Genomic DNA, 16,464 nt, shown 5'->3' with positions numbered 1-16,464 from the left:
CGGCCGGGAAAAAATGAAAACTTTTACTGGTAAATTAGATAATCTAATCCTAATACTTTGAACCTGAAAATAAAAGTGTACAAAGAGTGTTGTGTGATAACCTGCTGAAGGTCATGAAACATATTGCTTATATTAGAGCTATGTAGGCTTTTGTTCATAGCGATGCATAATACAAAGCGGGATAGATTGGTCCACAAATGTGTATTTTTTCCTCAAAGATATAGTTGTTATAAAATTGGTATTCTGATGACGTTACTGTTTGTCTTGTGAACTTAATATACCTTACAATGGAACAAGGTAAAGAATGTATCATTAAGTCTTGTAACCTTGTGTTATCAGACGTAACAAAAATACAGTGAAATTTATTTTAAAAAAAATAGAGCATTTTGCGTCTTTTCCATTTATTTCATTACCTTTTAACTAGCTTTCCTCATAATGGGACGATGTGGAAGTTTTAGCTATATAATGGTGCAATCTGGTATAAGTATACCACGTATTATTTGGGAATAAATTGCAAGACACGCTTAGTGTGATAACCGTTGCCTTACTCTTATAGTGCGCAATGTACCAGAGGATATGTACAATGCTGAATTTGTGTCAAACAGAGCTACCTATTGGTAGATTGCAAGCCTCGTTTATATATTTGAAAATTAAACTGTTGTATGTCCAGGAGTTATCACAGTGTAATGTTTAAATTAATATTTTTACTTAAATATTTGAACTATTTGTTTCATCACTTTCTCAGCTAACGCCTTTTTGTTTCAACACATAGTAAGTTAACTAGTTTCTAATGTAAACTTTATAGTAAGTTATGTTAAATGCAAGTGGTAGATGTTGTGGACAAGACACTCTATTTAAGGTGAACAAAACTAATTTGAGCTATCTCCATAACAGAAAAAATAGATTTCGGAATATCTGTTTCATAAAACTGCCGAATACAGACAATATACACAAAAATGATTGATTTTGATCTTTTATGTTGTTGTTGCTATGACTGCAAGAATTAAACCTTCAGGAGATTTTTCTCTAAATGATAAAAAAAATAGCTCACTATCAGAATAAGGCTGTTTGTTTGAAATTTTATGGGCATCGCATTGCTCATTTGGCAGCCACAGCAGGGGGTCAAACGTATTTTGGCTCGATAAAATTTTAAGCGAAAGCTAAAGATTCGCGAAACATAAAATTGCGAGCAACAGTAGGTAAACAAGATACGAGGTCAGTATTGTTAAAAATATTATGTTATTTCAACAATTATGCGGTTATTAAAAATGTGCATCGAGTGGATAAATGTTTCTACAATGAAGAACTGTATCATATATAAAAAGTTATTGAGTGTTAACTGATTACTTTCGCATTCTCAACAAGGAAATGTTTATCAAAAATCTAAAAATTTGGATTCATTTTGTCATTCTTTGCTTTTTTTATTTCGTAACATGCAATGTTTTAACTGGAAGCGTGTGAACTTATCTTATACATCATTAATACATTCCGAGGCCGCATCGCCAATAAAATGTGATGTATGAATGCACATAAGTTGGATAAACTAAATGTACTCTCAAAATGGTTGGTTTTAGATTGTGTAGATTTTGCACTACCGGGATTATTTCTCGTATTGAGAAAATATATTTGTTGAGACTCAGAGGATTTCAAGACATATATTGGACGTTGAATGATAGCACAGTCTATTTATTTTGAGTTTCAGAGATTTGTTTGTGACAGGTATTCCATTCTGTATTTGTTTTGCCTTTTACTTTATTTCTTAATTAATTTTCTTTTGTATTCATTTTTCAATTAAAATATGTCACGTTACAAGAAAAAATCTAAACTAACGCTTTATTTAAGGGCCAGCGGAAACGAAAGTCCTTATCATCTTCGCGTTCAAAAATTCTCCATCTAAAGCAACCAGACGTCTATGCCAAACATCTTCTCTAAACACAGTCTCCAGTGAAACAGCAGCGCCGAATATTAGTAAACAATTCGCCAACAGCTAAAATAAGTTTTCAGTCTCCAACATATGAATAAATTTTTCAGTCTCAAACAAAACAAATTCAGTAAAAGAAAACTTCATTTCCAACAATTATGATAGGCCAAAGAGAGTAAAAAGAAAATTAAAGCATCATTTCTTGTCTAACTTCTGACAAAAATATTTATTTTAGAAATCGGTGATCATACGGAAGAGTTAACTAGAAAATTCGACTCATTTACTCAAAATTCCGAGAGACGATGAATTTATTAAACGAAGTTTCGTTGTTACTCGTAATCAAAATTTCAAATACTTACTCGAAATTTCCACTTACGAAACTCGAAATTTGCGTTACTAACTCCAACTGTCGAATTATTCCACTAAGATTTGACTTACTAACAAAAGAATATCAAGATATCAAAAAAGAATGGAAAAAACACTGACGGTAGCAGAGCATTGATTGACACAGAGATATGTGGAACAGCATATGTGATGTACTACGTTCGAGTATAACACACCGGTTCGCATAGATATACGGATTTACGCGTTAAACGAATAGTGCACATGGATTAGAGCTGTATACAGTGTCGATCAGCCGGTCATGTGACTTCCAAAACAGAAAATACAGACAGTCGGTCAATCAGCCATATGGCTTTTGAATAAAATAAGGTATCGGCCGGTCACCATATTGCTAAATAATAAGAGTTATATAGCGATGTCTGTGCGGAAGCTGGGGATCGAACCCTTAATGCCCTTAATCGCAATCCAGTTTTATATATAGAATAGTTTAGTCAAAAATCGAATTACTTAGTCGAAACTTGAAGTATTGAATATTAGTTATTCCAATTTTCGAATAATTAAATTCAAAATTCATAAAATAACACACAACAGGCACTAATGCTGTTCTGTGTGATGCGGCCATTTCAATTAGCCTAAAATTATAAAGTAAAAAAACGTTCATCTATTTTACAGTAACGTTTGGTTTTTTTGGTTTTTTTTCCCTTTATTTTTCTTGGAAACCAGGATTGAAAACGACTTCTTGTTGATATTTAACATTAACCAAACGCTCACGCAATTCATATACGTGTACAACTTCACTCAGTAAAGCAATGGCACGTCCAGAATCATATAAGAACCACACCTGATTGGTGTAGAATGGTTGCATAAAGTCGTGACATTCATGTTATTCTTATACCATCTGAAACAAAGCAGTTACTTGATTTTTTATTCAATGCTTTAAAATGACATACGAATTGATAATATTAAATTCAGCAACAATGTGTACCTCTTGTATTTTCAATCTTAAGGTAAGCGAGTAATCATATTAACTGGAATTCCAAAATTCACATTACAAAAAAATACCATTTTAGTTTTAAAAGCCGCCAACTTATGCGGATATAAAATATAAAGAAAGCTGATTAGTATAAATATAGATACATATACAACAGTATGGTGGGTTGATAACCTAACCAGTGTGCCTGGATTCTGTACCAGTACTAACATGAAATCAGACACAGTGTCTTTTTATCAAATCGTCAGTGAGAACATACGCCTCGCTCGAGGACTGGACTAACGACCGTGCAATACGTAGATCTGCGCTCTCCCTATTGAACTAAGTGGGCTGGTAAATTCTATTCATTGTAGAACTATCGGTATTAATTTTCTCTAATTCACATCATTTTAAATGTATGTGAAGGTACAGAAAAATTGCGTAGACGTGCTCAAGTGCTCTTCAGATTTCACGAGTGTGGTTCTGCGACGGTACAACACAAGTGTCTTCCTGTAATCATCATTGACATGCTTTACGGACTTTTTAACTTGGATGTTTAAACTTTCAAATTCACTATTTCTAGCTTACTTTTTCCAGCTCTAGTAATTTTAGTTGTTCTGACTTCTTTTCTGACATTTTGGATCCGGGTAAAGTATTTTCAAACAGTTTTAGTGAGAGCATAAAATTCCGTTTAATTTGGTAACGTCAACTTTTAATCTGAGAGCGGTCGTTCATAGTTCAGTATAATAATATATTATATAAAGTTTGATAACATAACCCTTATGATTACGGACGTGATTACAATATGATAATTTATTATTCAGCTATGCTTTATTGGACACAATTTTACACACATCTACATAACCGGTCACCGTGGCCCAGTGGTTAAGGCGTCCGCCTCGGGATCGGGAGGTCGAAGGTTCGAGCCCCATGGGGAGCGTTCGTCCAGGGAATGTTTGTCATGGGACTCGTTCCGAAAAGGCCGGTTCGTGAGCCAATATGAGAACACGAGGGCCAGTATGAGGAACAGTGTCAGTACCGGGAATTCTTTCATTTAGGAAACTACGAAGGTGACCAAGAAATACACTATCGTTCCACTGTACTGGTATACATGTACAGATTTTAATAAATGGATATAATGCCACACTTTCATATGAAATATTATTACATGAATCTTTACAGTTCCATAAGGCTTTAAAATCAATGTTAAAACAGATGAAGCAGCTCTCCAAATAGATGTTATGTATAAGGAAAGCAATACCTTCAATACTGTACATGAACTCGTACGATCCAATCCATAAAAGGAGGTAATTAAACAGAACTGATTCTATAAAACTTTCTACTATGTTAATCAATATTCAAACATTTGACAAATATTTGAGAAAATATGAACAGAAAGTAAGATTCAACTATAAACTAGCCAAATTACAGGTGCATCAATTAATTGAAACAACGGGAAAAATATCTGTCCCTTATTGTATTGAGATTACTTTATATTTACAGACCGTGCACGATTACAAAAACAATTTGCATGAAATTTATAAAGATTTTCTATTGGTGTCACATGTAATGCTCATGATATCCTAGCCCTAAAAGTCAGGACAGTGGGAAAAAATGGAAAAAAATAATCAAAAACAAAGTTCTTTGAAGCCAATTCGAAGAAATACGGAAGCTAGAATAAAATTTAGTTTTTATAAAAGTCTACGTCAGTATTTAAAACGATCAACGATATTAACAGATATGTGTCGTAATTAATATGTTTATTTATCATATAGCTTTCTTCGCAGTTTATCTGCCACAGCAAACCATATTATAGGCCTACAGTTATGTTATGGAACCAATAAACGTACGTGCACTTTGAAAATGCGTTTTCTGGATATAATGCACATGTGAATGTCACTTTTTTGTAATTCATTTTGTCTTATAGCTTGTTTGCAGCATTTCTTGACTAAAGCATAATCCATGTGGCCATTTAACGATAATATTTCGTGCTTTCAGATGGCGTGTTTACATTTTATTTACAAACACAACAACTTATGCATTCAATAACTTTTTTAACAAGTTGCCTCGCCTGTTGTAATTACTTGTAACATACACACCAATGCAGTCTTCACACGATGTACGGACGACTTTATACATAAATAAGCAAACTCGAGATAAATTAGGTAAAATGTGTACTTACCTACTTTCACTTTCGCTCATATCCGCCATTTTACGTTTCACTAATTTTGCTCTCGCTTAAGATGTTATTGATCCAAAATACGCTCGACCTCTGTATAGAGGTTTCAAGCGTGTATCATGTTATGTTTTGTAAAGGTAATAAATTAAGTTCATGTAACATTTTATCGCTCTTTCAGTATGAGGCTGAAGTCCTCAAAATGTGTAGTTCGTTATATTATTACTAGTCTCAAGCTTATCAACGTGATTGCGAAGTACATAACTGTTTGTTTAAATAAAGTTATTATTATTATTACCATGTACAACGCCATTGAATATGTCATTGTATAGAAGTAGGTGTTTATTCAAATTATTCAGTTTCAGTTTCTAGCTTTTGTTCTATCCCTTCATGAACTGGAAGCCTAGTCTTTCTGGGTATTTTTAAGGCATTTGGTAATCAATTTGTTTATGAATAGTGTAACACAACAGTTCATCCTTGCCATCATCTTTGATACTTCTGTTTGTTAACATTTGTCTTTGCACACCAACTACACAACAACATTGGAAAAGGCAGTAATTACATCTATAACCAGGACCACATTTAACACAAATATTGATTTGATGTTAATATGTGAAGTACAATAATTTCATTGAAAAATGCATAATTCATAATTTATAAACAAACAGATTACCGGACGCCAAGAAAACTCCTAGTAGACAGGCTAAACGTTCGGCTTCCGGACCTTACAATTACGTCTGTATCAGTTTATATCATCAAACAAAGAAACTGTCATCATTATGCTTATAAATAATATTTTTCAGGAAATAGCCTTTAAAAAATTCTCGTAATAAGCGCAAACGTACTTAAACACAGACCGCATATCTCGCCATTTGTCCATTTTTCAAGGAAACCCCTATGTTGCAACTTTAAATGCTGCTGCATTTCATCAAAATAACTCTCAAAACTTTAGAAATAATAAAGGCCAGAATCTTTGGTGGACGCAGCCATTAGAAATGATTCTGTCACTGTGTTATGCTGTATTATTACGACTGTATTCTATTGTTTCTCTGATTGGCTGAAAACGGTTTGAAAAGTAATGAGTACATATCATATCAACTTATCTTGGGTTATAAATAGTACGAAAATAAAAATAGATCGAAGTAGGTGCTTGGAAAACCAATATCAACCTGATTTGGGCTAAATTTATTCCTTATTTCTTTATTAAAGATACAATAATTGTAATAACAAGACTGACTTTACATTTATTCATGTAATAAAACAATTATTGACTTTTTCATAGGTTGATATCAAGATTTATCAACCCTCAAATAGTTATATTCACCTCGCCTTCGGCTCGGTGAATATAACTCCTTTCGGGTTGATAAATCCTGATATCAACCTATGAAAAAGTCGATAATTGTATAATATTTTGTGTCTTAAAAATCACTAAAATTATTGTAATTACATCTAAAAGTTTTTCCTTGATTAGTCTGTCACCTATTTATCAAGTATTGTCAAAACTATTGTTTGTTGAACAAGTGCGAGAATATTTCTTCATATCAAATGTTTCTAGCCAACACCTGTCAAGAATTAAAAGGTTTTATGGTGATAAAAAGTTGTATGCAGACTATATTGTCCAAACACTTTTATTGTATTAAGGCTTAACAGAAAAGTTTGATGTACCACTTGTAAAAAGCCCTTGAAGATTAATGTTGTTAAAAAGGATGATGATATTTCATTGGTTTGTGTAAAGGGGGGGTCCCAGGTAGGTGTCTGCGCAAAATGTTTTTTGATTTTATTTATACTTTGTGGTAATATACCTACATGTATTAAGTTTCATTAACAAGTATTGTTGTTACTAGTTTTGACTTACTTTTATAGATATTCACATTTAAAGTGGGTGGGGTAATCTGACATGTGACCAGCCAGGAACACAATTTTTGTTATTTTTTTAAAAATGGTTCTAACTTTTTACCTGAAACTTTCATGATAAAATAACTATGTAATGGACATTCACACAACATGTTGCATTTTAAATTGTACTGAATACTTTTTTCATTACAGAGCCACAAAGTGGTCTAATCAAATTTACTGATTTTCAATGGACAAACTTTACCAAAAAGCTAAAACATTTTTCATTAGTTGAGATATTAAGGTGTTATTTTCAGCAGATATTGTAAACTAAATAAACATTAAAATGACAGTATATCAGTGTACTCTTATTAATATTGGAAGAGTGGTACACTCTCAAACTGGGAAAAAGTGGGTGGGGTAAATAAATATTCGAAGCAACACTACAAAAATTGTGCAGTTGTTAAGAAATGGCCTCAGATTGTCTATTACTATCTTAATTTTATTAAATACAGCATTGATTGATAAATTTTAACAAAAAATTCCCATTTTATACATGTGTGTCATGGAAAAAGCATGGACCTTGAACATGACATGTAGACAAACCAAATTAACCCTGAAAGCTCAAAGTATTTCACAAAATGTTTTGCCTGAGGCAGTATATTTTGAGGAAAGCTATTGTTCAAATTAACATTAAATTTTCTGCATTGATGTTTCCATGGCACACATGTGTAAAGTCTTATTAAAGTGAAAAAAAAATTGTTAAAATTTATCAACCAAGTCTGTATTTAATAAAACTAGAATGTGTCTGTAGGGCACAGGGTGTGTCCCCCTCCCCATCCCCCTACCCCTCGCATGGTACATTTGTCACAAATAAGGGGAAATAATTCAAATGTTTGCAGTCTTAATGGGGTATAGCCTCAAAAAACTATGAAAAGGATTCATTATTCTATACCATATACTTTATGAGCATCACAAACAAAAAATCCACTATTTTAGCTATTTCAAGGGCCATAACTCTGTAATGAATGCTAAAATTCTCAAGAAGTGCCATGTGTGCAAACGTCACATTATGATAAAGACTCAAGCAAGGTTTCATGAATTTACATTTAAATACTTCTGAGTAAGGCACCGAGAATACTTCTGAGTAAGGCACATAATTAGGTAAAAATGTGCATTTATCAGTCACTATTTCAGGGGCCATAACTCTGGAAATAGGGGGCAAACCCAGATAAAAATAGTATATGCGCAAGTTCATATCATGATAAACACTCATCAATTTATATCAAATACTTTTTGAGCTAGGCATGTCACAAGGTGAAAATGTGCATTTTTGACTATTTCAGGGACCATAACTCTAGAAATAGGGCGCGGACCCAGATTGAAAATAGGAGATGTGCAAGTTCATATCATGATTAAGACTAATGCAAGGTTTCATGAATCTATATCAAATACTTTTTGAGCTAGGCGTGTCACTAGGTGAAAATGTGCAATTTTTACTATTTCAGGGGCCATAACTCTAGAAATAGTGGCGGGGCCATACGAAAAATAGAAAATGTGCAAGTTCATATCATTATAAAGACTCATGCAAGATTTCATCAATTTATATCAAATACTTTTGAAGCCAGGCGTGTCACAAGGTGAAAATGTGCATTTTTACTATTCCAGGGGCAGTAACTCTAAAATTAGGGGGCGGAGCCAGACGAAAAATAGAAGGTGTGTAAGTTCATATCATGATAAAGACTCTTGCAAGGTTTCATCAAATTATATCAAATTCTTTTTGATCTAAGCGCGTCACGAACTTCGGATGGACGTACAGACGGAGTGACGGACGGACGCACGGACAAATGCAAATCTATATGCCCCCACCACTCATGGTGGCACAATTAAGATAGTAATAGACAATCTGAGGCCATTTCGTAACAACTGCACAATTTTTGTAGTGTTGCTTCGAATATTTATTTACCCCACCCACTTTTTCCCAGTTTGAGAGTGTACCACTCTACCAATATTAATCAGAATATACTGATATACTGTCATTTTAATGTTTATTTAGTTTACAATATCTGCTGAAAATAACACCTTAATATCTCAACTAATGAAAAATGTGTTAGCTTTTTGGTAAAGTTCGTCCATTGAAAATCAGTAAATTTGATTAGACCACTTTGTGGCTCCGTGATTAAAAACGTATTCAGTACAATTTAAAATGCAACATGTTGTGTGAATGTCCATTGCATAGTTATTTTATCATGAAAGTTTCAGGTAAAAAGTTAGAACTATTTTTAAAAGAATAACAGAAATTGTGTTCCTGGCTGGTCACATGTCAGATTACCCCACCCACTTTAAATGTGAATATCTATAGAAGTAAGTAAAAACTGGTAACAATAACACTTGTTAATGAAACTTAATACATGTAGGTATATTACCACAAAACATTAATAAAATCAAAAAACATTTTGCGCAGACACCTAACTGGGACCCCCCCCCCCCCCACCCCCCTTTGCATTTAGAATAAATAGCCAGTGTTTAAAGCATCTGTTTGGTTTACCAACAGCGGAATTATTTATTTTCTATGACTTCTGTTTGACTGTTTTATGTGTGTATTTTGTGGACTCTTGAGATTTCCCACCGAAATGAAACAGAAATAGGAAATATATAAACTTTGGTAATTGTATTTCTATATAACAGTATTTATGCTGGATATCCGTGCATAAAAGCTGCAAAAGTAGAATGTTCAGAAAATCTAATTATTTCCATTGGCAACATAATGACAAAAATATAACAAACAAGTTACTTAATATCGCAGTGGCATTACAGAAATTCGATACCGGTGAAAACTCCGTGAGAGTTCGTTCCTTATGGTTGTTGGCAACAGTGTTATGACTGAAATGCTTCAAAACATTGATGAGCAAAAAATATTATTTCTTTGATTTCAATAGTGACCCTGACCTACAAGCATAGATAATGTACGCGACACAATATTGCACCATGGGGAACATGTGTGTGCAATGCTAAGATAATCCATCAATGCACATAAACATTATGGAGCAGAAACAATTTACTTAAACTTACTTGACCCTTCAATAGTGACCTTGACCTTTGACCGCAAACAATAGATCAAGTGCCTAGACACATGTCTAATCATGGGGAACATTTCTGTATTTTAAACACCATCTCCTTCTATGCAATTTAAAGTTATGAAGCAGGTAGTTTTATACTTGACCTTCAATGTTAACTATGACGTCTACTTGATGAGGCATGGGTCATACAAGCAACACATTATCTGGTTATAGGGAACATATGTGTGAGTGTATATAAAAATGCGGCAAGGCATTTAGAAGCTAAGGAGCAAAAGCTATTTTTATTTTTATTTCAATAGTGACCTTGACCTTTGACCACCAAGCATGCGTTATTGTCAGGTCACGAGGAACTATTGCTTGTAATGGTAACAAAGTCCTTCAATATATATAATGGGGTGAAAAAACTTTTACTTGACTTTAAATAGTAACCCTGATCTGTAACCAACAAGCATAAATCATTTGTTGACACACTGTCTCATCATTGGGAATGTTTCTACGTAGCTCTGAGACAGTCCACCAATGCATATAAAAATTAAAAAGCGGAAACAATTTTAACAAGATCCTCAATAGTAACGTTGACCTATGACCAATTAGCATAAGTCATGTATATGCATAATCTACGTATTGCCCTCTATTCATATATCAAGTTTTATGAACTTAGCTTAAATACTTTTTGATTAATTTGATCCCGATTTGTAGACGGACAGACGGAAGGGCAGACGAACGGACGAAGGTCATTCCTATAGTTTTCTCCGGTTTTCCACTGGTACGTGACTAACTACGTACTCTGTTACAAAATTACTTTTAATTTGGTTGGCATTGCTTAGTTTTTACATAAAGGCATTCATATATTATACTTTCAAGTATAAAATGAGTTTTCATTGAAACATCAAACACAAGAAAGAAAAGAACCTCTATGCAAAGCAGCAACCGAAAGGCTTGCCATATATGGACTATTTATAATAATATATACAGATGCATAAAATTTATTTGATAAAAGTGTCCATGTTTCAATATGTATGTGAAACCTGTCGAGTTACATTATTTTATACTACTTACTTGGATTGGAAAAATTAAATATGTAAAAAATAAAAGGTATCTTATTTCATCTTTTTTTTCCGATATATATAAGATGAAATAAGATACCTTTTATTTTTTACATATTTAATTTTTCCAATCCAATTAAGTAGTATAAAAGAATGTAACTCGACAGGTTTCACCCGTTTACGTGATTTTCAGGAGTAAAAAAATAGAGTTTCTTTTCTCCTTCTTTTGAGTCTGTCTGTTTCTTGTAATTTATATATTAGCATTATCTTAAACTTTTGAGCTAACTCTTTTGAGCATTCTGCGATGTGACGATTGACTGGTAGAAGAGCGTTTACCGGATTCCTAATATACAGTTTAACTCCTGAAGATCACGTAAACGGGTGAAACTATATTGCAAATCAATACATTTTGGATATATACATATATATATATATATATATATTGTTAAAGATTCTTAAGCTATTTACCTCTAAAATGTCTCCTTTTGCTGTGCCCAAGGTTGCAATAAGTGTGGACTCTAAAACTGACACTGCAACAGCTGTTATTTCAGCGTCATCATAATCAACGACAGGCTGTGAGGACAGGGTCTTATTCCCAATAACCTGACGATATAATGGCAGGTTGTCCGTGTTACACAAGAAGAAATGGTTTGGCTCTCTGAAGGTGTCATTGTCCGCCTGAATGTTAAAAGTAGTTATAAACTACAATTATTAACGCACTAAACCATGTTTTCCATTGTAACAATGTAAATTTTGTTTTCTACTTTACGTCATAAAGATTTTCTTGTTATGATCATTTTATTATTGATGACATATACGAGTTCAGGGAGCACAGAGGGAAGAATTTAGACCATATCCTATTTTTACTAAGTTTCATAATTAACTTCGACTTACAAGCAAGAAAAAAAATTGTTCCACGGTGGTACCTTTCAATATTATAATAGTTCGAAATAGTAAAGAACTAAAAAGTGACAGAAATGCCACTTAAATGTTATAAAACATAATCATAACATGTCTGACGTCGTGGGAGTGAAATAAAGTCATTACATGCATTTTGTATTACACTAGTATAATAAAGCTTGGACTTTGACGGCGTTTTAAGTACAGGAGACGTTGATCGAAGTGACGATCTATAGTAAGTAACGGAAGACGAAATTTTGATGTTTCAGTTTGAATTTATTAAACACGTTATAAAAAAAGGATAAATCTCCTGGTCTCAGTCAGTTAATAAGACTATAATGTCAATGTTGATTTGTGGGACATGACAACAGCGATTTTGAGTATATATGCAAATGTTGAATCAGTGCGAATGTGTAGTACAATTCTGGAGTGTTTATAACACAGCATCGAAACTTATCTAGCTTTTGTTAAACTTTGCTCTAACTGGTCTGGTATATTGTGGTGGTGACTGGTTCGTATGAATTCTCTCTGCCCATATATAAGTTGGGCCGTTCCATGAGGAAACTTGTATTAGTGACATGATACGAGGGTGGGATCAAAAGTAATGCAACCAATGGTGTTAAATGACAACTAAAGGTTGGATTAAGAAAATCTTTATTTCAAACCTTCAAAGTAACCTCCTTTGACAGATACACGACGTCTCAATCTTTTAATCCAAAGCTTTCTGATAGTCTTTTTTAGGTATATCACTAAAGAGGTTAAATATGGGGGCCCCCAACTTTTGGCGGGATTTATATTTTCTGCCTGCAAGTTTTTTCTTGAGACGAGGGAAAAGGAAAAAGTCACAGGGGGCTAGATCCGGAGAATAGGGTAGGCGTTCTAGTCCCTGTTCATTCAAAAACGACGTCACAATCCCAGCCTTGTGACTCGAGGCGTTGTCATGTAATAAATCGATGCCTCGGATACCCGTCTTTGGTCGACGTTTCTGGAAGTACTTGATAAGCTTTTTAAGAACTTTTTTTTTTATAAAACTTGGCATTCATTGACTTGCCTTTAGGTACAGGAACCTGGATGGCGAGACCTTTAGTAGTGAAAAATATGGCATACATAATATTTTTCACACTTCTGGCATTTTTGGTGAGCTATACTCGGTTACTAAATTTTAGATGCGGTTCGAAGAAATGTATCCAAGACTCATCACCTGTTACTACATTCATAAATGTTTTTGATCGTATCTTTGAAACCTCTTCAAAAGCTTGCGCGCCATCTTAACGCGCGTGCATTATCAGTGAGCAAATGCGGGAGCCACCTAGCACTTTTCTTCTTCAATTTCAAAATATTTCGCAGAATGCGCAACACAGATGCTTTTGAAATGCAAACCATGTCCGCAATTTGCTGAGAAGTATATCTTGCGTCAGAAAGTACTATTTGTTTGATTTTTTCAACAATCCTTGGACTACTTGCAAACTTAGGTCGACCAGTTTTAGGCTCATTTTTGACAGACTCCACGCCAGCAAAATAAATCCTAACCCATCTGCAAACTATGAAAGGACATTTCATTACTACCATAAACAGCACATATGTCAGCATAAATGTCCTTTGAACCTCTTCTGAATGAAGCGCAAGTCTTAATGTCAGATCTGATTTCGTTCGCATTTTTTACACTTTCACCAACCATTTTGCCTAACCGCCTACGAGTAGGGTTTGTGCAAATGTGAGTTGTGAGCGAGATATTGTGTCTACGTAACATGTATAGTTTATACGTCGATTAAAAGCTATTACAACGGGAAACACGTACAGAGGGTGAATTTTGTACTCGCGCTAAAAATAGCGGTTATCAATAGCCAGTGGCATTACTTTTGATCCCATCCTCGTATAAATATTGCATAATAAGTAATAATCATTGTTTTTATCATGTTCGTGCAGAAACTAGAAAAAAATGTATATTGTAATACAGTTATGCAAAGGAAATCAAATTTTTTTTTCGGATTTAACGTCGCACCGACACATGATAGGTCATATGGCGACTTTCCAGCTTTAATGGTGGAGGAAGACCCCAGGTGCCCTCCGTGCATTATTTCATCACGAGCGGGCACCTGGGTAGAACCACCGACCTTCCTTAAGCCAGCTGGATGGCTAGGAAATCAAATAAATATTATTTTGGTTGTCATGGCAACGGAAGTCCAAAAGGACCCATGTATTATGAAAATATAGAGGTATGTAGGTAAAAGGCCCATGATGAAAACAAAAATATACGGTTAAGTTATTTTTCAGTAAAATCTTTTTAAACTGTTCCTTAATATTCAAAATTTTAATGTTTAGTAAATGATATGCAAATTTTTTTTCATTAATGACTATACACGTTATTCCCGTCGGCGTTAACAGCTTTCATGACGTTCTTAATGACATGTCTGAAATACTCTGGAGGACTTATTTAAAGTCATTATAACTCTTGAAATAGAGAAGATTATTATTTCAAATTTTCAGATACGAAAGGTGAAAGAATGTTATTTATGAGTATTTTTGTTATCTCATATTTGACTTTTTGTCAGTATTACAGGTCTTCTCATGGAATGGCCCAAATATATCGTAAACTCTTAAATCACGCTTGTTACGTATTCCTTTGTTAGTTTTGTCCATTATATAGGTTATTGTGCCGATACCGCTCTATACACATGATTATTTTACAATACCTGTCCATTATTAACCTGTAACTGTCCATTCTTAAAATAATGGATACTTTATGTGGACAGTTACAGGTTAATAATGGACTTGTATAGTAAAATCCTTGTGCGCTAAGAGGTGTGAGTACATCAACCTATGAAATTCAAAAGTTTCGAAACATAACTGCAACGTTTTACAGAAATTGTAGCTGCAATTAAAATTTTGAAAGGTAACGTATGTCTTTGACCAAAATCGGCCCCAAGATTATCAGTTAAATGAAAATCAAAGAATAGGCCAAAAGTACTTACAGAAAGATAGTTTAAATCTTCAACCGTTAGAAAGTAGTAAAGTCCTATTTGTATACCCCTAAACTGATAGAAAAGTATTTCAGAAATACACCTGGTATTGCATTTTCAGCTGAAAATAGGCAACGTAATGTAGAAAAACATAATTTTCCTTTATTTTTCAAATGCTGCATACCCACATTTCTTATGCAGTGTTCGTGTAAAATTATTATTATTATCATTATTTTTGCCATAAAAGACATTTATCAAAATCCTACCCAGAAATGTGCAAATTCACCTTTCTACTACAAAGACAAAGAAAAATGCTCTAAAAATGTACTACACGTTTCAATATTTAATTTATCGGAAAATTTAACCGTAATGATCTTATCATGACGATACAATTTCTTGTATTAACGAAAGTATTTATTGCAAAAACGAAATATTTTCTCGTAAAAAACGTTGCAGGGTTTTTTACCAGGAGGGGAAGGGACCCAGGGTGTAATTTTGGGTAAAAAGCTCGGTATTTGGGCAAAGAGGAATAAAAAATCTGACGAAAAGTCAATTTTTGGGGAAAATTGCATAATTTAAAAGAAATTGTCTGAGGGGAAGCCCCTATCATATATGGAAAAAAATCTAAAACTTGATATGAAATCGTCATGAAAAGATCTCTTAGTTGTGTGACACGGGTATACGGGTAGTTGTCTTGTAATAATGATAGAATATCCCGTAATTTCGCGATAAGAACGATTTTTTTTTTCGTAATAACGATATACTTTTTGAAATAACGAAATGTTTTCTCGTACAAGCGAGACATGGAGCCGTAGTAATGAGAGTACAAATCTCGATGTAATGTGATAAGGATAATTTTCTTATAATAATGATATCTCGTAATTACGGGATTAGACATTTTCCCGAATGAATCTCTTCGGCTTTTGTAGTTTGAAGATTGAAGTAAAAAATCTATTTTCTGTTTTGTATACCTCAGATGAATTAAAAATTGCAAATTTTGTTATGTTTGATGTAAAGGGTTTCTCATACCAGTCATAAAGTGAAAAGTACAAGTAAAACATTTGTAATGTTTTTGTAAAACATAATTAGATTTCCTTTTAAAAGAACAATTGTTTATGATATACTATAATTAAAGACGTCTCCAGAATTCAAGAAATTCCTTCACTTATTTAGAGAGACCTTAAGAATGATACATATTTTACTAAGTTCTTAAAGAAGTGAAAAAAAATGCATACA

The 16,464-nt window shown here is 33.5% G+C and overlaps 1 protein-coding gene across 1 annotated transcript in view; it reads right to left on the bottom strand.

Moving 5' to 3' along the window:
* Positions 1-16,464, bottom strand: part of LOC123545601 (plexin A3-like) — a 264,006-nt gene that overhangs the window by 227,734 nt on the left and 19,808 nt on the right. Inside the window, exon 4 of the mRNA XM_053543563.1 lies at positions 11,837-12,046. Coding sequence (XP_053399538.1) covers positions 11,837-12,046 — 210 coding nt within the window. The remainder of the gene's footprint in view (positions 1-11,836; positions 12,047-16,464) is intronic.

Source organism: Mercenaria mercenaria, chromosome 5, assembly GCF_021730395.1.
Source record: "Mercenaria mercenaria strain notata chromosome 5, MADL_Memer_1, whole genome shotgun sequence".
In the NCBI taxonomy this organism is placed as follows: domain Eukaryota; kingdom Metazoa; phylum Mollusca; class Bivalvia; order Venerida; family Veneridae; genus Mercenaria; species Mercenaria mercenaria.
The sequence above is the reverse complement of the archived record's forward strand: the minus strand, read 5'-3'. Positions and strand labels throughout refer to the sequence as shown.